The sequence below is a fragment of the Fundulus heteroclitus genome, chromosome 12, assembly GCF_011125445.2.
Source record: "Fundulus heteroclitus isolate FHET01 chromosome 12, MU-UCD_Fhet_4.1, whole genome shotgun sequence".
Taxonomy (NCBI): Eukaryota; Metazoa; Chordata; class Actinopteri; order Cyprinodontiformes; family Fundulidae; genus Fundulus; species Fundulus heteroclitus.
In genome coordinates this window covers 33,871,527-33,895,663 of record NC_046372.1, presented here as the reverse complement: position 1 = coordinate 33,895,663, position 24,137 = coordinate 33,871,527, and the positions used below count along the sequence as shown (strand labels likewise).

Below are 24,137 nucleotides of genomic sequence, written 5' to 3'. Positions count from 1 at the left end.
ATCATCCAATTATTAATTTTGGACAGAGTCTTAATACTTTTTAACATTTAGGTATTGGATCTAAAAGGCAGGTTTTAATTGAGAAATAGCTTGGGTAACCATTTCAACAACAATTTGCATAAACCTCTCAATTATTTCCTCACCAACTAACAATGACTATTAATGACCATGTTGGAGTTAAGACTAACCAAATCTAATGTTCTCTATTTTACAATACGTAAATAGATAAATAGATTAGTTGCTTTTTGTAACTTGAACAAAATGTGCCAGTTAAAATAGTTCAAACGATAGGTGCTTCTCTGCAGTGGGGGTTCTTTGTGGACTATTTGTTAAAAGAGGCCGATTGGTTCATTCTGGTTAGTAGGCGTGCCTACAAGTTTTCCTACCAATCACAACTGCTGTGGGCGGGACAGGGAACGGCTCTAAGAGCCAATGACGTCAAGTAACTCTGCGGTCGCTGGGCAGTACCAGCACAACCGAAAGAAGCAAGTAACGATGGTTCTCATCAAGGAATAGTAAGTGGTTTTTTTTGTCGCTTTCAATCTAAATTGTGACTTTTGCGCACTGTTGAGTCAGCATTTAGTGACAGAGACATGTTTGGCTTTGCGGGGCACTTTGTTTTAAAGTGCATTAACCCTAGTGAAAACTTTTTTTTTTTCCACTTTATCTCGGGGTAAGTTACACGAGGGGGGAGAGTGGGATTGTTCAGGAGCCGTTCTGGCCTACCGGCTTTGACAGCGGCGTGCTATTGTTTGACAGCTGTTGCTTCTCTCGACTTCAAAGAAACCCGCCGTCTCACAAAGACCCACCCTGCGCGGTTTCGGTGTTTTTAGCGCTTGCGTCCGGGGCTGTGCGCCTTCGACGCCCTGGAAAGTCTACCAAAGCGGGTTGCTAACGCTACGTTGGCTAACGGAAAGCGTCACCTGGATGGGGAAGTCGCCCTGTTCCGTTAATGATATCACGACCGCTGTTGACACTAAGGCTCCACAGCTAATATGGTGATGCCAAGGCGAGACGAAAAAAGTTGATGGAATTTGGTCTAAAGGCAAACCAGAGTCTTCAACTCGTCTAACTAGCTTCTCTGTAGATATTTAAACTATATTATTGCCTGTCTGGGTGGTTTAAAGTTGGATCTAAAAACAGCATCAGTTGTTGGAGCTCCTGAATGAGAAACCACAACAGTATACGTGGCATTATCTTGTTAACCTACCCCGTTATCTGTCTGTTGCTTTTTGATAACGTGTGCGTTACAGAGAGATGAACGATTGGTCCTTTTATAAAAGGCCCAGAAGAAGAGATTTGATTCTCTAAAATAAAACAAATGAAGGTACAGTTCAGAAAGTTAGTCAAAGCCTGAGTTTTCGTCATCCGGAGAGGACTTCTATTGACTTTGGTAACATATTGGTTTTTAGAAGGACATGTGAGCGCTGCACATCAGTAAATGCAACCAGTCACTTTCAGAATGTTATATTTCTTAGATGTCTTATGTGAACTTGAAAGCAGTCATTCCCAATGATGCGATGCAGCAGTTTGGTCAGCGGTTGTATTTGATGTCCTTTTTTTTGTCCGTAAAATGTAAAGGAAATCTTAGTGATAAGATTTTTTTTTTTTATATGTAGACATCTGACCTTCACCAGGCTGTAAACATATTTAAATGTAACCCTCGAGTAAACCCAAAGTGGAGAAGAACGACATAGATTTCTAAAGCGCCTGATGCTTACAGGTGATTTGAAAGCCTAAAATGTGCTACAATGTGTTTTGGCCTTATCAGGAATGCTTTGGTTTTCGGCCTCGTGTACACACTCACCAAAAGTCCTTCTGTCAGCTCTCCTTACTAATCTGGAAAAACCCATCTAAGGCAACTAGTTGAGGAAAGACTTGAGAAAAAAAAAACAGACCCAGAGTTGCTCATGATATGCAATTGTGTTAATAACTATGTTTATCCACACCCAGAATTGTTATATTCTTCTTAGTCTTTACCTTTTATAAGCAAGACAAAGAGACTTTTTCTTTTTTTTTCTTTTTTAAGTGACAGAAAAGTGAGTACAAGGAAGGAGAAAACGGGGGCATGGATGAAATGATTTTATTCATGGCTCCTGAAAAGGTATTTAGCCTTACTCTGTATTTGGGCAGTAGATTTTTGGTTTAATGATTGATGTTACATTTGAATGTGTCTGGAAACTCTCAATACAGTCAAACTCCAAGTGTCGCCCTGAAGTTCTCTGCAACGTTGATGTCAAAACACGGCATCCCTCATTTACATGCTGCAGCGTTTGTGTGTATGTGTGTGTGTGTGTGTTGGGCAAGAATAAAGCCTCGCTTTAGATTTACGCTGAGAGAGAACTTCCTCTTCCCTTTTCAGCGTGGTCATTGTGTAGAGAGGAGGAACCTCTGCCTCATCACCTTCAATGATGCAATGAAATATGACATGCAGTGTACTTTTTTTGGGTTTGTTGAATAGATAATGGCTTACATTTAAATATCTTAAATGTTATTTTGCTTTTAGTTGACGTCTTTGCTCCTTGTCTCTCACAGCTGTAGGTTTTGCCTGGGTTTATTGATATCATAGTTGTATACAAGCTATTTTTGTTCAAAGTAATTGACTTTGACTTTTCTATCTGGTTCTCGTGAGCCTCGTCTACTCCTGCTGTAGTCAGCAGAATGCCGACCACACCAGGAGTAGTTTTTCCTTTACTTCTCTTCTCGTTTTGAAAGTGGGACCTTGGTGAGTTTCCTCACTGGGTTTGTATTCATGAACAAGTCTGATGTAAGAAACGTAAGCACAGTTGGTCATAATAAGTATAACTTTTGCCGCTCTTTTCAGTTCCCGTCATCAAGCCGAGTACAGTATCAGACAAAAGTAACCCGAGTTAACAAAAAGCAAATTTGTGGGGTGGGGGAGGGATCTATTGAAACAAACCTGGCCCGTTGTGTGGAGAAACAAAAAAACTAGTAACATCCCCACCCTAAACATATTGAATGGCTTTGCTGCCACGTGTGATAAATGGCACTCTGTCGTTTGCGTCCCAGTGGATGGATTTGTCTTAAATCAATCACACTGAAGGGGTTTTTCTGGAATGATTAGCCCGATTATGGTCATAAAACAGTATTACAGTCATATTCAAGTCCTGACTTTTTTTTTTTTTCCTGGGCTAGGGGTTACGTTTAGGACTGGGGTGTGAGTTAGGGTTAGGTACTGGTGAAGGGTCAGGCCATAGAAAAGGTTGAAAATGAATGGAAGTCATGGTATGGTCCTTAGTAAGTATTTTAAACAAGGGTGTCTGTGTTTTAAAAGAACTAAAATCGTTTCAAATTTTGATTTATTGAACCAGACTTGCTGCTTTTCTTTGACCCGACGTCTTGTTGTGAAACCCAAGCAAGCTAGAGCTTAACATCATGAAGTGATGAGTGGATGTGGTTCTTCAGAAGACAGCAACTCTGTGTTGTGTTAAATAAAGTCATGAGAGTGACGCCGTCTCCGCCCGGAGACTATAAGTTGGACTATAAGTTCTTCATAGTTTGGCCGATCCTGCGACTTATATTCAGCTGTGACTTGTATATCAATTATAAACGGTAAATCATACTGACCAACACGGACCAAGTAGTAAACATTACCGTCTATAGCCGCAAGAGGACGCTGAAAACTATATGCTGCTCCTGTACCACTTAAAAATGAAATGAAACATTAACTTATAGACAAAGACACAATGCCTCGCTGTTTCTGTCTGCATTCAGGCAGCGGAGCGTTGCGTGTTGTAGCTCCAGACCGACACAGAACCAGGGTATTGGGCTTTCTGTGAAGCTAATGACAGCTAGCGCTAGCTTACAGGTCCGTTGTCCTGATGTGCGTAAGCTTTATGTTGCTTTCAAACATCCGTGTCATACTGTTAGCTTAGCATGTAGCACCGTTACGCTCACGGTCTAATTTTAGCGTAATCTTGAGAACTTTCCGTGTAGCGGCTCGTTACGCTGAAATGTGCTAATTTACCCCACTGAACCTCTCAGGTATGTTTCATATTATTCAGCCTGTTGTGGATGCAGTTGTGTAATGGAATAAGTTTCCTTACCAGATTAAATGTCAGTTTTTATTCTTGGATTGTGTGAAATAAATTCCTAAATAAATACGACTTATAGTCCGGTGCGACTTATGTTTTCCCCCCTTCTTTTGACGCATTTTTTGACTGATCAGATTTATAATCTGGAGCAATTTGTAGTCCGAAAAATACGGTAAATATACGCTGGCTTTAAGTCAACTATAAAGCAGAAATGCATGTGAAACTTGTCTAAAGACTTTAGAAGCTTTAAGCTAAATACATGAACAGTGCTGTCAATAAACAAAATTTGTCTATGATCTTAGCATGATTTTAATCTGTCTTTATGAAACCATAGCTGAATTGAAAGGGAAAGGTTGAGGGTTGTGATAAGTCTGCTTACATTACCTTGTAACTGAGCTTATGATGATGACCTTTATTCAACCAGGTAAAGCCTCATCGACTTAAAAAAAGGTCCATTCCAAGCTAGAGCCGAACCCATGACTCAGCAGTGAAAGCTGCGAGAAGTTGTGACGGGAGTATGAGCGGCGTTTAGCTGCCCCTTCGATTCACACGCAACCCAGCGACTCGCTTCTTGAATCAGTCGCAGACTACAGCCGCCTCTCCAGGCTTCAGACGTCACCGACACAGGCCTGGAAATGCGCGTTGTGAAAAATCTGGCCGGACCACTCGCCACGCTCTGAACGTTGGCTCACTGGACTCGTCACTGACTATGAGCATCAGTCTAAGGTTCTGTTGATCCCAGACAGCCTTTTAGCGACAGAAACACCCCTGACCTGGGATGTTTCATAGGGTGGAGTCCACTAGACCCAGTAAGGTGTGCTGTTTCTGACCCAGGTTAGTCGTAGCAGCACTCTGAGTCCTGTAAGTTGCTAGGTGAAGCTTTCATGAATCAGACCTGTTGGTCCGGCACATCCCACAGATGGCTGAAATCTTGGGAATGTAGCGGTCGATTCAACGCGTGGATCTCTGTTGTGGTGCACATCACAAAGACGTACTGCTGATGTATTGATTCTGATGACACCGTTCCATCAAAATCAACTTTATCACCTGATTGGTCTGTAGTAGCTGGTTCTGTTGGGGTCAGACCATCTGGGCCGGCTGACTCCACACAGGCATCAGTGACCCTCGGTACGAGTTCCTTGGGCTGTTTCTGATTTATACTTACCATTGATGTTCCGATCCAGTTATAAAGTCATTACAATTTGGCCCTGTAAAACTCCCTTAAATCCATTTTTCTTTTTTCTGACACATTAACTTTGAGATATATTAGTCAGCAAGTAAACCTTTCATCCACACCCACTGACGCGTGCAGCGAATCACAGATGGTGCGTGGTGTTCACCTTGCCTGTAAGTGATCATTATGCTGCGCCTGATTAATGGATATCCGTCATTAGTTTTAATCAGTGTCATGTCACAAATTTAGAGGGAAGTCGGAAATGGATCAAGTCAAATCTTTCATTTTAGATTTCAGTTTTCTTTTTTTCGTTTTCTTTCATTTGATTATGGTGGTTTTCTTTTTGCAAGCGGCGCTGTTTTGGTTACAGTGAGTAAAACTGATCTGCTTGGAGTTGGTTTTATTTCGTAGATACCCAGATACCTGCTACTCCACTGATCTCTGCAAATGATACGAGGTTTTGTTTAATTTGCATATTGAAACTGAAACTGATGTAGAGTTGCAATGTTTAAAGCAGAATTGCTTCTTACTGTGTAGTGACTATATAGACCAAGTCTCATCACCCTTTTTTTTTTTTTTCCCTCTTTTGCAGCCGAGTGGTTTTACCCTGTAGTGTTGAAGAGGTGAGTGGTTTTTATTTATTTATTTATTGTTATGTTACTCACTAGAATATTTATGTCCTGGTTCTGTTTCAATGTGTTTTCTGCAAGATTCCTCCAAGACAATTTGTAGAAAGGCACAAAAGGAGCAAAAAGTAGAGATATTATTACAGCTTCCAGTGGTTTGTTAAACAATGGTAAAGCTTTCTAATTAATCTGCAATAAAATGAATAAAACATTCACTTTAAAACACTGTGAATGCAACTAATTACATTAACATTCCTACTTTCACGCAGGGAAATGGTAATATTTCTTTTCAGGGGATTCAGCTAAAACGTTTAGGGCCGTTCGTGTTGTAGAGACGTTGACTTTGGTTGAGGTTAATCAGCCGTATATTAACGGTATCCTGTTTGTTTCTCAGTATCAAGTTGGCCAGCTCTTTTCTGTGGCAGAAGCAAGTAAAAATGAAACGGGCGGTGGTGAAGGCATAGAGGTACTCAAAAATGAACCCTATGAGAAAGATGGGGAGAAAGGCCAGTACACACACAAGATTTACCATCTAAAGAGGTATGAGCCACCTTTGGGGAACAGTTTTGGCCTCTATCGTGGTGTAATGTAGCCGTGCTACCAGGTAGTGGCAGTGTTGTCTCACTTGTGAAGCTGTTCTTTCCCTCGTCTTTTCCTCCCCCACCCTACAGTAAAGTCCCAGGTTTTGTCAGGCTCATAGCCCCTGAAGGCTCCTTGGTATTCCATGAAAAAGCATGGAACGCCTACCCCTACTGCAGAACCAGTGAGTTTCCCTCTGATTGTACTTCATGTTGTTTTTTGTCCAAAAAAAACAAAACTTCTGATAAAATAGTTTTTATTATTTTAGTTTTGGCCAATAATAAATTTTTTTTAGTCTGTTTATCTGTGGAGATGAATAACTTTCCCTTCTTTCTCCCCTCATGAATAACCTTGATGCAGTTGTGACGGTACGGACGCTTATATTCACCTTTTTAACTAAGTTTAAGATGTTTTTTTTTTTGTTTACTGTATATATATATATATATATGTATATGTATATATATATATAATTAATGCATTTTGTTTCTTTTTTCTTTTTCCCAGAATGAATATATGAAAGACAGTTTCTTCATTAAGATTGAGACGTGGCACAAACCAGACATGGGAACACAAGAAAACGTGAGCGTTCATTTCAAGCGATTCACAAAAAGTAATGTGAGGAATGCAACCCGAGAAAACGCCGGTGATGACGGATACATTTGGCTGTTTTCTGACAGGTGCACAAGCTGGACGGCTCCACATGGCGGAGCGTAACCGTCGTGCCCATTGACATCGCAGACAGAAGCCAAGTGTGTGCCGCTGTAAGTAGAGATGTTCAGGTACACGTGTGATGCATTGAGACACAGCGCCTCCATGTGGACATGTTTGGTTATTACACTTTAAGTTCAGACTATGCGCTTTGCTGTTATGACACAGTGGGCAGAGGTTTTATCTTTTAGAATGTATCAGGTCTAACTTGCACAATGGAGGCGCAATTAGTGCTAACGAGTTCACAAAAACGGGATGTCTGTTTTTGCTTCTTTAATGTTTAGTCGATGTTTGGCTCATCAAAATCAAAACTGTTGTTTTGGAAGCCAGGCTTGAATTGTAGAAGTCTGCTCATAATTTGGCTGTTTTTTTTAATTCATTTGTCTTTTGGTTCATATTTTCAGTGTATGAGGATTTAACCTCGGTGTGCTATGGAGAAAACCCAAGGCAAATGAATGTGCATACTTTCCACTTCAGTCCAGTTAATTACAGCACGTCTTCTGTTTTTATTCAATCACAATGTAGTTCTAATTAGCCGTTCACCGTCTGAATCACCACAGGCTTTCTCAGTCAAATGCGTTTCAGCTTAGAGCATTTGGACACAATGATGTTTCAGTTAGATTCAGTCTAAATACAATCCAGACTGTAGATTCATGTTTAGATTGTTTTTTTTATTTTTATTTTTTATGAAAAGGACATTTCCTGCAAGTCGTTTTGCTCAGGAAGCTAACTGGTTGCGTCAGACATATAAGCAGTTGCTGCAACATGGAGGAGACCTTCTGTTGAACAGGAGAAGTGCATCCTGGTGACTAGTGGCTCTACCTTCAATTTCTACTCTAAGAAGTTATAGCAAATACTTTTTAAGCAACCGAAAACCAAAGTGGGAACAATATGAAGCTGGGGTATTTAAGATGAAACGTGATATTTAAGATGCATGAGTTAAAACCTTTCTATCCATCTTTTCCAGTAAAACAAAGTAAGTTATTGCTGTGAAAAGCATTTGGCCCCCCTTTTTTTTTTTTTTTTTTATTTTTAAATTTCTGTTGTTTTGTGGGGTTTTTGGTAAAAAAATATTTGCCTCATTAAACATTTAGTTTCAGACAAAGATAACCAGGGCAAAAACAAAAGCATTTTACAAATATTTAATTTATGGAGGGGGAAAAAAAATGCTATGCATCAAACCTGTGTCAAAAAGGAAACGCCTCTGTATGAATTACGGTATCGGGAACCACAGCCGGGTTCCCACCAGGATCTTCTGTCAGTGCAGCGGTAAATATGGAGGAACGGCGCCGCTGGTTTGTTTCGTTGCACCGCTAACCAGAGCGTTGCGTGGCGCCGCATGAAGGGGGAAGCCAGGACTGACAGAACCCCGTCCATAATGCTAGTAACAGCTAGCGTTTGCTTCTGCTGTCCGGGAAGTTCACAACTCCACTCATGCAGATCCTGGAGCTTCACTGACCTTTTTATTTTCCTCTCAAACATCCGTGTCAGACTGTTAGCTTAGCACGCCGCACTGTTCAGCATTTCTCTTTTCTTGTCTGTCTGCCTGGGAAAGTTTCTCCGAACAACTCTTTAGTGTTTGTCTTGTCTATAGAGGGTTGCCTGTTTTCTTCTGGCTGTTTGCCACATGCTAGACTTCCAGCAGCAGCTCATCATTTAGGTCAGGTGAGCGGCTGCAGGGAGGAGACGGGAGTGTCCGCGCGCTGCTGCTGCTGGAAGAAGTGCGTCAACTTGGGCGGATGTGACTGGGTCAGTGTGGGGGGGGGGGACCCTGCAGAAAGGGAGCCCAGATGTCAGCCAAAGAGCCATCACACTGATTGAAAGTCAGCATAACGGCCTAATTACAGCGTAAATTTGACAACCGACGGCGTAGCGGTCCGTTACACTGAAAGGCACTGGCGGGAACCCCGCACAGTGAGAGAAGTGATCCACATGTGGAGAAAGCGTCCAGCTGTGGGAACCAAACTCGCTAAAGGATAGAACGATGACGCATCCAGGAGGTCGCGCCTAGAACAAAATGGACAGCACTGTGGGCTTGGCTGGCGTCAGTGAGGGCCGGTGTTGATGGTTCAGCAGTAAAATGTGAGCAAACCCAGAGACGATGTCTGCTGCCCAAGAAGAAAAGAGGCCCGTCTCACATTTACCAAAAAGCAACTAAAGGATCTCTAACCAGACAATAATTCCACTGTTTGGAAAGCTTATTAATGTGTTGGATCTGGTATAAAACTCATTTCAGAAAGGAATATCAAAAGTGCTTCTGGGGGTTGAGCTTCTTCGGTGCTTCAGGACCAGGATGACTCGGTATAATTCAAGGAACCATGACTCCTTCCCTCAAGTATAAAATCCTGAAGGAGAATGCAATCAGCTTGTAAGCTCATGTGACTTATGAAGCAGCGAGTTTCACACCAATTCCACCTTTTAAATGAATGAATGAAGGTTTTGGTGTGGCCTAGTCAAAGCAATGAGGAAAATCACAGCAACCTAAAAGCCTTGCTACCAGTTATTGCAAATGCTTGATGTTATCTGGTTCAGAGGAAATTACTTTAGGTTGGGCCGGATTGTTTGGATGGCTGCTTTTCCCTTCATCGAATGAAAACAGCTTTTTGCATTCACTTAGGTTATCTTTCATATCTTTTTTTTTTTTTTTTTTTTAACTTATGATCTGAAATATTTAAGGATGACTAGAACAGCAACAATTACCACTGTATGTGATCTACAAACTCATCAGGTTTGCTGCTGTGTTGTGGAGCTACTAGTGGCTTTATCTAGAGTCCCTTGTAAAACTGGTTTAAAGCTGAACTTGTGCTTGGGAAACTGGACGCGTAACGTGATAAAATGGGATCCTTACCAGAGCATCGTTAGAGGTTGATAATACTTACTGACTTTTCAACCAATCCTGTTTTTAATTCCTACTTAATTTGAATATTATGCCTAAAGAAGTTAGCCTCTTGGTCTATGAAGTCTGACTGCAAGAGTCTGTGCTTTCATTATTTTAAAACTCCTCACTGCTGAGCGAAATAAAAGCGTTGTTTTGACATTCCTGCTCGATGAAAGTGATTCAGCACTGATGGCAAACTATTGTTCTCCCCGCTTGTTGGTTATTAACTGACTCTCGGGATGATACCGTCACTTTTTCTTTGGTTTACAGGCGGAACGAGCGCCGGCAACTTTTTTTTTTTTTTTTTTTTTTTTTTTTGGGAGGCTCCGAGGTGTTACGTAGTTTTGAAATACAAAGAGCGAATTTTAGTTTACCGCGCCTTCTGAAATCTTATTTGAAGATGTTGCACATTATTGCTGATATCTGACATCCCATTGCCTCATTTCGGCGCTGCTATCTGCGCGTGCAATTAAATGGGTTGGCGGCGGAGCGGGGGGAACACCGGTTGCTGTGTGTGTGTGTGTGTGTGTACATGTTTGTTTGCTGCGGGTAGTTAACGAGGCGGACGTGTTTGCCTTGCTGAAGGAGCGTGTTGTGTCTCAGGGCCCTATCAGCCCTCAGCCTCGGGCATGACTGCAGGGCCTGGGGTGTACCGCCAGCACAGATGAGTTTGTTAGCGTAATTAAAGCTCACTGTGCGGCGTGCACCGGAACTCCATGCACGGCGAGGCAGGCTCTTCTTTTTTTTTTTTTTTTTTTACTTGAGAAGTAGCTGCTCTGCGTGTACCGCGGCACATCGATTCGCAGACCTCATTAGTACTGCGGTGTATTTTTGTAGCGCTGGAGCTCGGAGCATTAAAACACCCAGATTATTGTGACTGCGTGCGTGCGGCGCTGTCGGTCGGGCGGGCGGGCGCCTTTCCATTTCTCTCTCTGTTTGGCATCCTTCTGTCGGCCAGTAACCCTGAAAAAGAATCTTTTAGCTGCAGGCGTATCATGATTTATTTAAAATTACTGGGCCCTTGAGCCGTTGATTATCTGAAAGCCATTCCTTTTTTTTTTTTTTTTTTCTTTTTTTTTTACTCGCTAGTATTTAATAATGGCATTTTTGTCATGTTATGCTCGTGTTTTAGATGTGCACGCTGTGTCTCTTTATGTTCTTCCTGATACAGCTAGTTATTTTCTATAGAACCAGATTCAGCTCTGTGATGGGCCATAAGTGATTCGTTGACTAGTGTTTCACTAGGATATAGTCTAGTATAGACTAATGCTCAATCTAAATATGCTCCAATTCATATATTTTTTTCTTTTATTTCACACATGAATAATTGCGCCCTCGTTTGTTTTCGATCACTGTGCATTGCTGTCAATATTTTGTGACACGACTTAAAAGTTTATGACATGAATGTAAAGGTTTTTTTTTTTTGGGTTTTTTTTGCCCTACGTTATGAATTATTGAAAAATGAAATCTCTCCACAGGACTACAAGCCTGATGAAGATCCGGCGAAGTTCAAGTCAGTTGAAACTGGCAGAGGACCTCTGGGGCCAAACTGGAAGGTAACGATGTAGCGCTCTCAAACACAAGTTACAGCGCCTTGCAAAACATTTTAGCAAGTTGCCACAAAACACTTTTTTTTATTGGGATATTATGTGAAAGGGCAACAGGAAGTTGGGAGTTACTGTGAAGAGGAGGGAAAACGAATAGTGACAATTTTCACAAATAAAATCTGAAAACATTTTCAGCCCCCTTGACTCTGCTACCCTTCAATGCAATGCAAATTCAATGCAACCTTTAGATGTAATCTGAAGAGTCCACCTGTTGGAGCTAAATTCAGGGCCATCCTGGAAGGAAAACTGTTGGAGGCTGCAAAATATTTGAGACCAGGGGTTTTACCTTCAGAGGTTAGGCCCCTAAACCAGCTAGCCAGAGCCACAATGGTTTAAATCATGTTTGAATGGCTCACAGTTCAGACCTAGTTCTCACCTAGAATCTGTGGCAGACTAGCTACCTGAACCAGAGTCCTATGCCGCAGCCACACAGTCTGTAGTAAGCCGGTCGGTGTAATGTTTGGCTGCAGCTCTGCAAACTACAGACTCTGCTCATTATTGTACCAATTTCTCTTCTGCTTTTAAAGTTGCTCCTACAGCCTCACTACTTCTTTCTCTCTGCTGTCAACCACTACATTACTTTTGTGAGCTACAGCGAATAAAACGCTGCGCAGGCCTTAACAAATGCAATGCAAACTAAATTGCATCCTTTCAAAAAGCTCTTATGTGCTGAATTACAGTTACCGACCCTGACTCTGATTCGGTCCCTGTCTATTTGGTTTTAAATGTATTTTTAGGAGATAAGTAGATTGTAAAGCTGGAACTAAATTTTCACTCAGCAAGAGACTCTTGCGCACAGAAGGCCGGCTTGTTAAACGTAAACAGAACACAATCTCTGTGTGGGGGAATAAAATGCACCACGAAAACCATAAAGCTCACATGACAGGCCAGGGATACTGTTTAGACGTTTAAAGCAAGGTGAGTGTACAGAATAGCATCCCAAAGTTTAAACATTTCATGGAGAGCTTTTATCAGATTCACAGCAAAAGATCCCATGGTAACTCTGGGGGAGCTGCAGAGATCTGCAGCTCAATGGGGAGAATCCGTTCACTGAGTTTGTGGGAAACAAGCCTGGTGCTATTCAGCCTGGACACACAATCGCCACAATAGGGGGGGGGCGCAGCATCATTCTATTAGAATGGCCCGGCCAAGTGTGGAATCCCTGGAATAGATGTTCCCCTCGGCTCTTCATCCAACCTGACTGGGCCTTGGCTTTTTGGCAAATGGTAGTGATGGGTCGATGAGGCGTCATGAAACGTTTCGGCACATTGCAACTCTGTGCCGATACTGTGCCGATACTGTGTCACTGAATACTGACACCTGCTGGACCTTAAAAATCACTACAGGCAACCTGGTTGACAGAGTTAACTGACACTGATTTGATGACCAAGCATACACAATACAATTTAAATCATTGTATGTTGCATTGTATTATTTTATATTTTCATTTGAATTAAACATATATTTGTTTTTGTTTTTTTTTATACAGTCAATAAATAATGTGAAGGAGGATGCTTGTGGACTGGCTTTTTTATTTTTTTACAAATGGTTGATCGGGCGCTGTGTTTAGTTACCTGACTGATATCATCTGTTCTGAAATCGGACATGCTGAGTATGACAAAGGGAGGAAAAACTACTCAGAGTAGCAACTTTCTACTCAGTGTAGATCAGCCGTTTTTTTTTCTGAAACGACGCTCAGAAGTAGAACAAAGACGCACAGCGCAACCCGCCCAACCAAAAAAGCGTTGCAGAACCCATCCATCAGTGGTGCACTCCGATCAGCACCTGGCGCTCACAGAGCGAGACTGTGGTACAACACCATCACACCAGAGTTGCAAAATAGTTAAAAATTAACCATTATTAACTGTTATTTTGTTTACAGTTCAGCTTGGATTTTCTTTACTGCGCAGCATAGCTCTGCTGTGCGCGCTACTGTGCGCGAATGCACACGCGTGCAGCTTAGAGGGAACAGAAACAGTTTGGCGCGTCAGTCAGTTCGAAACAGGCGCTGTATTGGTCACGTGACCGAAACAGTTCCTGTATCGGTCACGTGACTTTTCCGTAGCAATACACACATCGACACGGGTTTCGCTCTATGAGACCGACACATGCGCCGACGCATCGGTGTTGCCGGACCCATCACTAGCAAATGGCAATGGGCAAAAACCACCGTCTCATGCTCTACAAGGATGGTAACGACCGACTGCAGTGAAAGGAGTGGCCTCAGGTGGGCTGCATACAAATGCATCACTTCTCAAATGGTTGCAGTTTCTGTAAAATATCAAATTTTCCCTCCACTTCACAATTATTCTCCACTCTATGCCGCCTAAAATCATCAACACGAGGAACTTTGTGTCGAAAGCGATACGAAATGTTGCAGTTCAGGGGGTATGAATACTTTCGCAAGGCTCTACTAATAAATCTAGGCTTTTTTATTAAGTGAAAATTGACCAACTTCTTTCTTTCTTGCACTATGAAGTCCAATTAGACACCGAAAACACAAGAGAGACGGACGCTCGGCAAAGCTCCAGACGATTTGACAGGCAGCCGTCCAATTTGTGTTTGAGGCCCCATAGGAGGCTTCAGGCTGCAGTAGCCAGACATTATGAGCTAATTTTCATAAAACCCAAAACAACGGCAACTGTTTAAAATAAAACCGCGTTATGTCGTTAAGAACAGTCCTGGAGCATTTTTTTTTTTCCTAACTTTTTTTTTTACAAAAGTTAATCAAATAAGTAATAAACCCATGTTTGTGTTGATTGACTGAGGCTTAAGGCTTGAAACGGTGAATAGAGAAAACTTGTCTTACCTTTTCAAGACTTACCTGGTTAGATGACTTTTTAGAAGACGATTTGCCAAAGCACTGCTGCCAGGAATGATGAAGAACGATGAGACACAGGAGAAAGTTAAAGTATGGCTGCTGCTTGGGGAAAAAATCCCGTCTGTTGGTCAGAATTTAACCAGTGGACGTTTCAGGTCTCGAATAAACATCCCGGTCTTTGAGTTTAATCCTTTTGTGGCACCAAGTCAGTGGGACGATGGTTATGATAGTCACTTTGTGGACATTTATTCTAGATTTGACAGTTGTTTGAAAGCAGGCCCTCTGATTAAAAGGGTTTGGGTTAGGGAAAGGTGTGCTATACTCAGAAATCCCACAGCCTCCCAAACTGGTGGCGTTCGCTAAACAGAGCGCTGACGCTCTCCCTTCTGCCGTGGAGCCCTTAAAGTTCACATGGGGGAAACTTTCCTCTGCTGCAACCATTTTTACACCAACAAAGGCAGCCTAACTGCTTTATAAAGTGAGAATAAAGAGACCCAACTTTTATTTTGTTTCTTTTTTTAATTAGATCACTTTCCCAGTCCGCTGCGGACAAGGAAAAAAGTGTTTTATTAAAAAGGTGGGGGAGAAAAAAAAAAAAAGAAGTTAAAAGTAGTTATGTGACAACAGAAGCGCAATTTTTGCCAGCTTCTCAGAGCAATAAAACTCTTGTCTATCTCTGCGTGCACACATGCTTGCATATCGGCACCCCTTTGTATTTCAGAAAACTTGTGCTCCTTTGAGTGGGGCACGGAGAGGGGAGAGAAGAAATGTCACCGTAAGTGTTTTGATGTAGAATCCGTTTCATGTGAAGTTCTCCCTTTTTAGCGATGACAACTTTTCTAAACCCACTGCAAATTTAGAAATGTTCCTCATTTCGTCTCTTCCGCGCTCCTTCATGATCGCGGCATCAAACGGCAGCGGGATGGGGCGCGATTGAGGCGGGTCTGTGGCATTTTCCTCTCAGAACGCTGAGCTGGAATGAAGTGATTAATTAAACAGGTGTTCTCAGAGGGAGAGTGTGTGTGTGTGTGTGTGTGTGTGTTCTGGGGAGGGGGTGAGCAGGTCCTAGGTGTTAATAATGTAACCGGCTTTGCACCGCGTCGCCCTTATCGCTTTACGAGCAGCGTTTTATCTGCCTTCTGTGGCCACAAAGGCACGCCTGTCGGGAGCGGTGTCGCTGTCAGGGCGGAAGCAGGGAAATGGTCCCTTCATCTGGAGTTTATCCACTTTGCTAAGCCCCCCCCCCCCCCACCTCCCATTCCTTCTTGTCTTCAGAGGGAGGCACATTGCAAGCAACGCCGGACGAATTTAGAAAGTGTGTTGTAGATTAGGGCACTTTTATCTTTACACAGCACAAATTCATATTGATAATTATTTCAGCAAGCTCCAAACCCAAAGCGTTACGAATTAATGACTTTCTTTTTAGCTTTGCTCGCATCCGAGATGAGACTCCACGTTCTGTCATCCTTATGCTGTTTTTCCACATGCGGAAAAGTTTGTGTCAAGTTTTCTGTTGCCTTCTCTAGTCTGCTACTTTTTAAAAGCAACGTTACTTTATTTTTATTTTTTTTTTTTAAGCGATGGTTCCAGTCTGTTTGCTCGTATTTTCCCAACAGGAAGAGCTGGCGAGTAAAAGTGACTGCCCAAAGATGTGCGCCTACAAACTAGTCACAGTCAAGTTTAAGTGGTGGGGGCTGCAAACCAAAGTGGAGAACTTCATCCATGAGGTTAGTGATCTATATATATATATATATATTTTTGTTTTGTTTACACAGCAAACCTCTCACGGCAGGCTTAGTTTGGGTCGTGCTGAGAGCCGAGGTTTGTAGAGGTACGTTCCCTCCCGTCCGGTGCAGCGAGGCTGCTGCTGGAGTGTTTGACTTCCATTTCCTCCTCTTCCTTCTTTTAAGGGGAGGTTTTCTCAAATCTGAAACACAGAAGGATGTATTCAACGCCGGTGTGAATATTTGAATCTTTACGTCTGTGCGTGGTTATCGGTTCTCACTGATGTTGCTTCACACTCGTTCAGCAAGAGAAGCGGATCTTCACGAACTTCCATCGGCAGCTCTTCTGTTGGATTGATAAGTGGGTGGACCTGAATATGGATGATATCCGGCGAATGGAGGCAGAGACCCAGAGGGAGCTCGAAGAGGTATGTGTGCCAGTAACGGTAGGAAATGGTGTGTGACTTTACTTATTGATCAGTTTTAGGCTAAATGTTTTGAATTTTCTTTTTACTCCATCACAATGAAGGGTGGCTCAAGCAAACGTTGTGGCTTGAAGGTTCCCCTTTGTAATGTATACAGTCCCTTAACACGTGTCACTATTCCTAGTGAAGATGTGTAAAAAGCTTTAAAAGGATTTAATGTTTTAGGGTTGTTATACCAAATTTTCAAACTCTTTGCTAAGACAAATGTTAATGGTCAATACACGTACAGAAAATTTGATTTATTGTGCAAAAGTTCAAGGTGAACCTCAGCCGTCAATTCAAGCAAAAGGACCAACCACGTCTGCAGTCCATAGAAATAAACACACACAGCCTGACCTTTTTAAAATATCCCTCTTTTTTTGTTGATATTATGTCATATTCTAATTTCCTGAGACACTGATTCTTGCGTTTTGATTATCTGTAAGGCATAGTCATTAAAACTACCAGAAATAAAGGCTAGAACTATTTGACTGTCTAATGAAGCTATGTAATTTTTACATTCTTAAGTTTTTACGTTCTTAAATAAACATGTAAAAGTTTTTAGGCTTTTCTCGTTTTTGGAGCTGTACTATTTTTCAATGCTGTGGAAAGCTGTTTCAGTCTGACAATGTTTTCAGCATCTAAATAAGAGCAAAACTATTTAATAGTAGGCAGTTCAGAAAAGAAGGATGTAAAAGGATCGCTTACAGGGTTCTCGCCTGCGCATTTCAGCGTCACAGCGTACGACACGGATATTTGAGAGCAATCTAGAGAAGTCCGTAAAGCTCTTGAACGTGCATCAGCGCAGCTGTAAACCCCTCCAACCACATTAGCTAACGCTAGCTTTTATTAGCTTAACCAACAGGAAGTTGGTCTCTTGGATTCAGTTCTTAGTATTAGATTTTTTTACAATATAAACAAGGATCTGATCCATGAAAATGTATTCAGCAGCAGCCCTGTTCAATTTCTGTTTTTCTGTTAATTTTGTATCATGTTTCTTAAGTGATCTGCTTCAGTCAGCAGGATAAGTTGCTACAGGTCCTGATTAGCTTCTGCTTGAATTGTTAGCACCAGTCTGGGTCTACTGTTTGTTTACATTGCATTTACTCATTATTATTATTATTATTATTATTATTATTATTATTATTATTATTATTATTATTATTATTATTATTATTATTATTATTATTATTATTAAGGATCATCTATATGTAAGCAAAGATTATTTTCACAATCCTACGATCATTTGTTTCAGTGGTATAATATCAGCCACCCTCCTCACTGCCTGTAATATCACAAATCGTCACAGCTCCTTTTTCAGTCATTGTCATAGTTTTAGTTTTTGTAAAACGTTTATTTCCCTGGTAGCCATTTCCTGGTTTTTGATGGTCAACACACATTTTACCAGAATTATATATTCTCCTGGCCTTCCCATTTTGAAAACTGGCTAAAAGAAATCACCCTTAAATCAGATTCTGATTTCTGCCCCCTGGAAACAGGAATTCGTGCACTCTATTAAGTAATTTAAAGTGGGAAAAAAAAACTTTGTTATATTTTCTCTGTAGACTTTAATACTACTAATAATTACTTACTGGCATCAGTGATTTGTTTTTAGGCGGAAAAATATGTTGGTACTGAAATTAGAGGATTGGTTTTTATTTTATACTCAAAGTTGTTGCTGCAGTAATAAAAGCATCTTAACCAGATGCCAGTAAACATGAACGGCTCTCAGAAAGGAACATCAAGTTCTGCAAAACCTCTGCTTTGTGACATATTACCATAGCTAAAAATAAGAACTTTTTAATATAACCTTAATCACTTCTGATCAGACGGGGTTCTTATTTCCTACCTCTTATCATTTGCTGTCTTTTCTGTTTGTCCGGATGTGTAATGAGTTCAGAACGAGGAACTTAGGCTGCAGAGCAGCAGCAGCAGCAGGCCAACTTTAGGTCTGTGGGTTTCTGTGCAAGTTGTTGCTGGTGCAGGCAAGTCTCTTAATGGGTTTTTCCACTGGGCTGGCTTAGGCAAACTGTGGCGTACAAACAGCTCATGCACTGCAGCCTCTGTGGACATGGCACCGTTGCTCTGGAGCAGGCGGTCCTGAATGCTGCAAGGTGCATCAACATCCTTTTTATTGCCCCCTTTTAACACTTTGAAGCGGTCTAAAACATTTTTTTTCCCCTATCATTTTAGATAAAACCCACATTTCTGACAACCTAGTTTCACACTTAAAAGCCCTCCACTGTAGAGTATTGTGAATTTTAGGCAAGTTAGGGTTTAGTTCTTTCTGTGAGGTGCAGAATAGCGAGGAGTTACCGTTCGTGGCTTGGTGCAGGAAGCCAACCCCCTCCCCCAGTGGAAGAATTCAGATTCTTTCTGATCTGTTTGGGTTTGCTGCACTCCCTCTGTTCTTCAGGTGAGGCTCAGGGTACAGAGTACAGTTCAGGACAGAAACAAGGTTTTCTTTAAAATAAACTCATCGTCTGTAAAACCTTTTTTTTTTCTTTTTTCTACTAGTTTGTTCTTGAAGCTTCTCCAAATATGAGTTTGGCAGCTTTTGGCCTTACAAGGAGAACAAGGGAGGAATCTGGACTAGACTGGCCAAAGTGGGCCAGTCTTAAATATTCCTGGCGTCCTACCAGCATACTGCAATTTGTGCGTTGCCTCCCCCCCCCCCATCCACCCCCCCTTCAGAACATCTCGGCCAGTTCGCCATGTGTTTCCCATTTTCCACTGGAGCAAGTAAACAGGCGGGTGCCATCAAAGAGGGCTGTGGTGAGGAGGCCCGTCCAGCCCTGAGCCTCTGAGCTCTGGGGTTAGCAGGGTCACACTTGAACTGGACTGGATGATGTGCGACGGTTAGTCCCGTCGCCGCTCTTCAGATTCCCGAGAACGCCGCCGCGACCGCCTCTGCGCTTGAGAGACGACGCAGAAGAGATGTCCGCGTTTTTTCCCTGTGTGTGGCGCGGCTGGTGCAGAACAGGGCAGCATGACAGGGGGGGGGGGGGGCGAGGTGTGGACGCGGCGCTTCGAGGTGGCTCCTTTTTCCCTCATTAACATACAAATGGAATTCGCTGTTGAAAAAGGAGTCTGGCCTGTGATTGAGAGAGAGAGACGAGAGTCTGAGGAAGCGAGGGGAAAAAGATGGCGAAGTGGGAGGGTAAATCCTCCCGCTATTTCATCAGATCTGTCTTTTCCCCTGTTTAGAGCCAATGTTGGTTTGAACCGTTTCATTTGAGCTCTTGGGCTATCAGATTCTAACACTAATTGACTTTCCAAAGCCATCAGCCTCAGGGTTGGGAGCATTTGAAAGGGATGCTTTTATCTACCTTGAAGACAAACAGGAGGATTGATAAGTATTGTTAGAGCTGACTTTTAAGGAAGGCCAAGTTTCAGATGGCAAAAAAGCAATTTGTTGCTTTTTTTTTTATTGGTTTTCATAGAAGTAGAACCTCATGTCAGTGATGAATAAAACCAAGTCTGCTTGTCCTGAGAAACTTTACTCAGTGTGTGTGTGTGATATATTAATCCATGAAAAGCATATTTTCTCTAAGTTATTATTTATTATTAAAGCAATTGCATTAAAATGCAAGTTGTTGGTTTCTGGTTTTGATGCACTCCACTTTTTTTTTCAGTATTTGAGCTGCCAATCACCAACCAGAGCTGAATTGTGAAAACCTTGATATAACTATAGATGAGCGGCTCACGCCTACTCATCATGCTCTCTGGAGAATCCAGATTTTCACCACTTCCATGGAGATCAATCCTCTGCTTATTTCTCTTCCTGTTTCCCCACAGCTTCGCAGAAAGGGTGATGTACGAGGAACCAGTGCTGCGGACGAATGAGAAGGAGCGGGGCTACGAATGAGCCGAGCCCGCCAAGAATGCTCCTTTGTTTGCCACTTTTTACCTTAACTGATCTGGGCCTGCGGAGGAAGGAGCACAGCTACCTGCAATCGATAGCGCAGATCCCTGACTTGACCCCAATCATAGACATTCTGTCCACAGAGGAATTGATTTTTAGAAACCGACAAGATCCTCGCTGATAAGACTCTGGTTAATTTTGATCGTCTGGGCAGAGAAAAAGCCAGCCGTCGTCATCATGTAAACCAGACTCAGAAAAGCGTGAGAAGGTATGTGCTGTGTAAAGCAGTACAAATTACCAATCTGAAGACCACAGCGGAAGGACCAAATATTTCCTTTTCTCTTTTACATAGTTTTTTTTTTTTCCCACATTCCTGTCAAAACGATGTCATATATGACCCTGCGCTCTCTATAATGTATTTGAATTCCTCGTTTGTAAAAACTCATGTTGCTTCCTGCCACAGCCTCCATTAAGTGATTACTAACACCCTTGGCGTCCATGCCTGTTTTAGCCCCCTCGCTCACCCCCTGCCCCACCTTTAACCAAAGCACTGCATCTTATTATCACTGACAATCATGCCTGCACAGGTCTTCACTCTCTCCTGTTCAGACTTAGCGAAAAACGCATCGATGACACATGCGCCAGAACCCACGGACGAACGTGCGAATTCACCCGGTAGGTGTGTGAACAGGCACAGGTGTGGATACCTTTGCACTGACTGATCTGTTACAAGCTCAAGCCGGGCAGATCCACACAGGCTCGTTCACCTAAAGGATGTTAACAGCTCCCCGCAGCCCCCACACCTCCCCCATACTCGCTCTTCTGAAGACGTTGGTGCATAACGCACGGTGCGGCGTTCACCTCTTTAACAGATGTCCCTAGAGGAGGGGGAAGGGGGGGGGGGGGAGAAAAAGTGCACTGAAAAACAGCCACAGATGGTGCTACACCCCTGCAGCCAAACTTCGCCGCGCTGAACCGGCCCGCGTCCAGAGGCCAGCCGTGCTCATCTGGTTTACTGAGGAGGAGAGTTTCCACCACGCTTGGCTCTCCAGCTTCAAGCCCGTCGTGTTTCCAGGTTCACAGTTGCTTTATTAGTGCCCAGTCAACACCAGCACCACGCAACACTCGCCTAAACCTTTTTTTTTTTTTTTTTCATATCTGACACCTCGCATAGCTCTGCCAGCTAGTGCTAGCTACCTCCCCTCTTTTCAGACTGGCAGCTTTGCTGATGCCTAAGTATTACCGTTAGCCGTGAGCTGCTGCTGCTGCTTCCTGCGGGACTAAATCTCAGCAGACAGTGCTTTGTGAGTGACGGTGTATGTGATCAGTCTCTACCCCGGTTATTCAGGGGAGCTGCATGTTTGCGTGCACTTGCAGCTAAGCAACTCTAGGACCTTTTTTAACATGTAAAAAGAAATCCGCCTGTGTGCTTTGTCACACCCAAATGCCGCAGATCTCCACGTAACGTTAAACTGATTTACGTCGCATGATCGGTTTCTATTATTGCGTTTTCTTTCTTTAGCTCTCAAAAAGCCACGTGGAATAAGCCCCCTTTGGTTGGTGTTACACACATAAAATACACTTGGTTTACTATTTTGATCCATGCTGAGTCTCTATGTTCTAGTTGTGTTGTCTTAAATTATCATTTCTTTTCAGAATCCTCAATTTTTACCTCTCGAAAAAGAAATATGGCCTATTATGTATTGATTCTGTTTGTCTGACAATGTAACATTACCTTCTTGTTGTCCAGAGTAAAAGTGCAGATCTGTTACGTTTACATGCTCTCCAATCAACATAGGAAACTTAAAGCCAATGAATGGTCTGTGTAATATTTCAACACAAAATATTCTCAGGTGAATGAAATGACTCAGAGCTTTAAGACATTGTTGCTCCCATGTCAGAATGACATAAAGTCCGCTGCTGCCAGATGATCGTGATCCAGATGTGCTACCATCCCGCCATAGACGGCTTCTGGAGAGCAAGAACTGGGAGCGGCAATTGAAACACTGTGTGTGATGAACCTAGTGTTTCCAGATGAATCAGAATGGTTTCTGCCGCGTAAGAGAGAGACTTATTCAGAGCTTTAAGAACTGTTGCGATAACGGAAGAATATTGATGAAGGAGCTGTATTATCTTTAGGTGTGAAATCCACAACTATTAAAGGCTTTTTAACAGTTTTGATTAGATTGTGAAAAATCAGCTGTAATGGTGGTGAATGTATGAACTATCGTGCCTTTTCCTTTTCTAGAATTTGTGTGTACTACGTATGCTTACTGTATCCAGTTATCAATAAATTGTCTTTAAATTACCCTGTCTTCATGTCATTCTCCAAAACAAGACGAGGGAGCATTGTAAAGTGAGAAAACTTGAGAAACCCAAATCATCAATATTTGGCATCGCTACCATTTGTCTTCAAACCAGCATGGATTCTTATCGGTACACTTGCAAAAAGTCAGGGATTCTGTAGGATTGCAATCAGGTGTACCAGGTTCTAATGCTCATCAGTTAGCATGTTGAAACAGTCAGTAACTGGACTTATTACGGCTGTGAAGAAGGCGTAAAGCTGGGTGAGGAGCTGCCAACCTCTCTCCCACGGTCAGGTTGAGGAAGACGGTTTCATCTACCGGGTCACACAATGAGGCAAGACTGAGCACAAGAAGACACAAGGTAGTTTAGTTATGCTGAATCACTGACGTCTCTCCCAGACTAATATTTAAAAGTAGACTGGTGTTTCAAGGTGTGCTGTTAGAGCTTCTTTTGAAGAAACAGACGGACAACGATGATTGTAGACACAGTGGTCGGTCAGAGAAGCAGATGAAAAACACACCAAGCTTATCGCCTCTCCAAGTCAGCCGTGCCATCCGCTCACAACTGGCAGAAATCAGTGGGACCCAGGTACACCCGTCTACTTTCTGAGCATGGTTCCCAAAGTGGGGGGTCATTCGAGACCACTCGGGGGTCATGACATGATTTGTTTTTTTCTTATTTGTAAAGCTTTGCAGGATGCTTAACATGCCTCACTTTAGGGCAGTGGGGAAGCTGCACTGTATGTAAGAGTTCTGAAAATACTACTTTATTCTCTTTATTTTATGACTTCATTCTCATAATAACACCACCCAAAAAGAATAATAATCTGACCTACCAAAAGGTAGTCGCCAGTCTGGCACTGTTATTGAGTGTCGCAGGCTGAAAAGTTTGAAAAGCCCTGGTCTAAATCATTCTTAGTTTACAGCGTTTTATTTTTTGTATCTGCCTAAAACATTTGCACAGTATTATATATGACATCTATTTATTTATGGTCTGTTTTTCAAGCCAAGTGAAACAATTATTTAAGGACATATTGAGCTCCTCAGGTGATGGGTCAGGCAAAGTGTTGTTGGTTCTCATGTCTATATTTCAGGTTGGACATTGCAGTAAGACTTACCTCAGGTCTTGTACTCACACATTTTTTGTGTTTTGCTCATATGGCTTCAGATCCATGGACAACATCAGTTCATATAAAATCTGCCCGAAAAGGGGGTGTTTGAATCCCCTTCTTCTGATTGTTGTACTCTGTTCACAAGGTGTGGTTCAGCGCTTTTTAATTCACATCTCTGTGTTTGACTTTTTGTTCAGTAACACGGGGATAAAAAGTAT

The 24,137-nt window shown here is 42.3% G+C and overlaps 1 protein-coding gene across 2 annotated transcripts; it reads left to right on the top strand.

Moving 5' to 3' along the window:
* The first annotated feature begins 438 nt into the window (after positions 1 to 438).
* On the top strand, positions 439 to 22,809 carry LOC105939201 (phosphatidylinositol transfer protein beta isoform). Of its 2 annotated transcripts, none has more exons than XM_036144489.1 (11): positions 439 to 515; positions 5,822 to 5,852; positions 6,250 to 6,395; positions 6,527 to 6,618; positions 6,795 to 6,802; positions 6,939 to 7,013; positions 7,112 to 7,195; positions 11,499 to 11,576; positions 16,065 to 16,175; positions 16,478 to 16,600; positions 20,435 to 22,809. In XM_036144489.1, exons 1-11 carry the CDS (start codon positions 496 to 498, stop codon positions 20,480 to 20,482), a joined length of 816 nt encoding a protein of 271 aa, XP_036000382.1. In that variant the 5' UTR covers positions 439 to 495; the 3' UTR covers positions 20,483 to 22,809. The 2 variants fall into 2 exon arrangements, with proteins under 2 accessions (XP_036000382.1, XP_036000381.1); XM_036144488.1 differs by lacking the exon at positions 439 to 515 and adding an exon at positions 555 to 673.
* The last annotated feature ends 1,328 nt before the right edge of the window (positions 22,810 to 24,137 follow it).

Coding starts and splice junctions, on each gene's coding strand:
- LOC105939201 (XM_036144488.1), top strand. CDS start 594: ATGTTTGGCTTTGCGGGGCACTTTGTTTTAAAGTGCATTAACCCTAGT. Junction 6,396..6,526: donor AAGATTTACCATCTAAAGAG/GTATGAGCCACC, acceptor CCCACCCTACAG/TAAAGTCCCAGGTTTTGTCA. Junction 16,601..20,434: donor CCCAGAGGGAGCTCGAAGAG/GTATGTGTGCCA, acceptor GTTTCCCCACAG/CTTCGCAGAAAGGGTGATGT.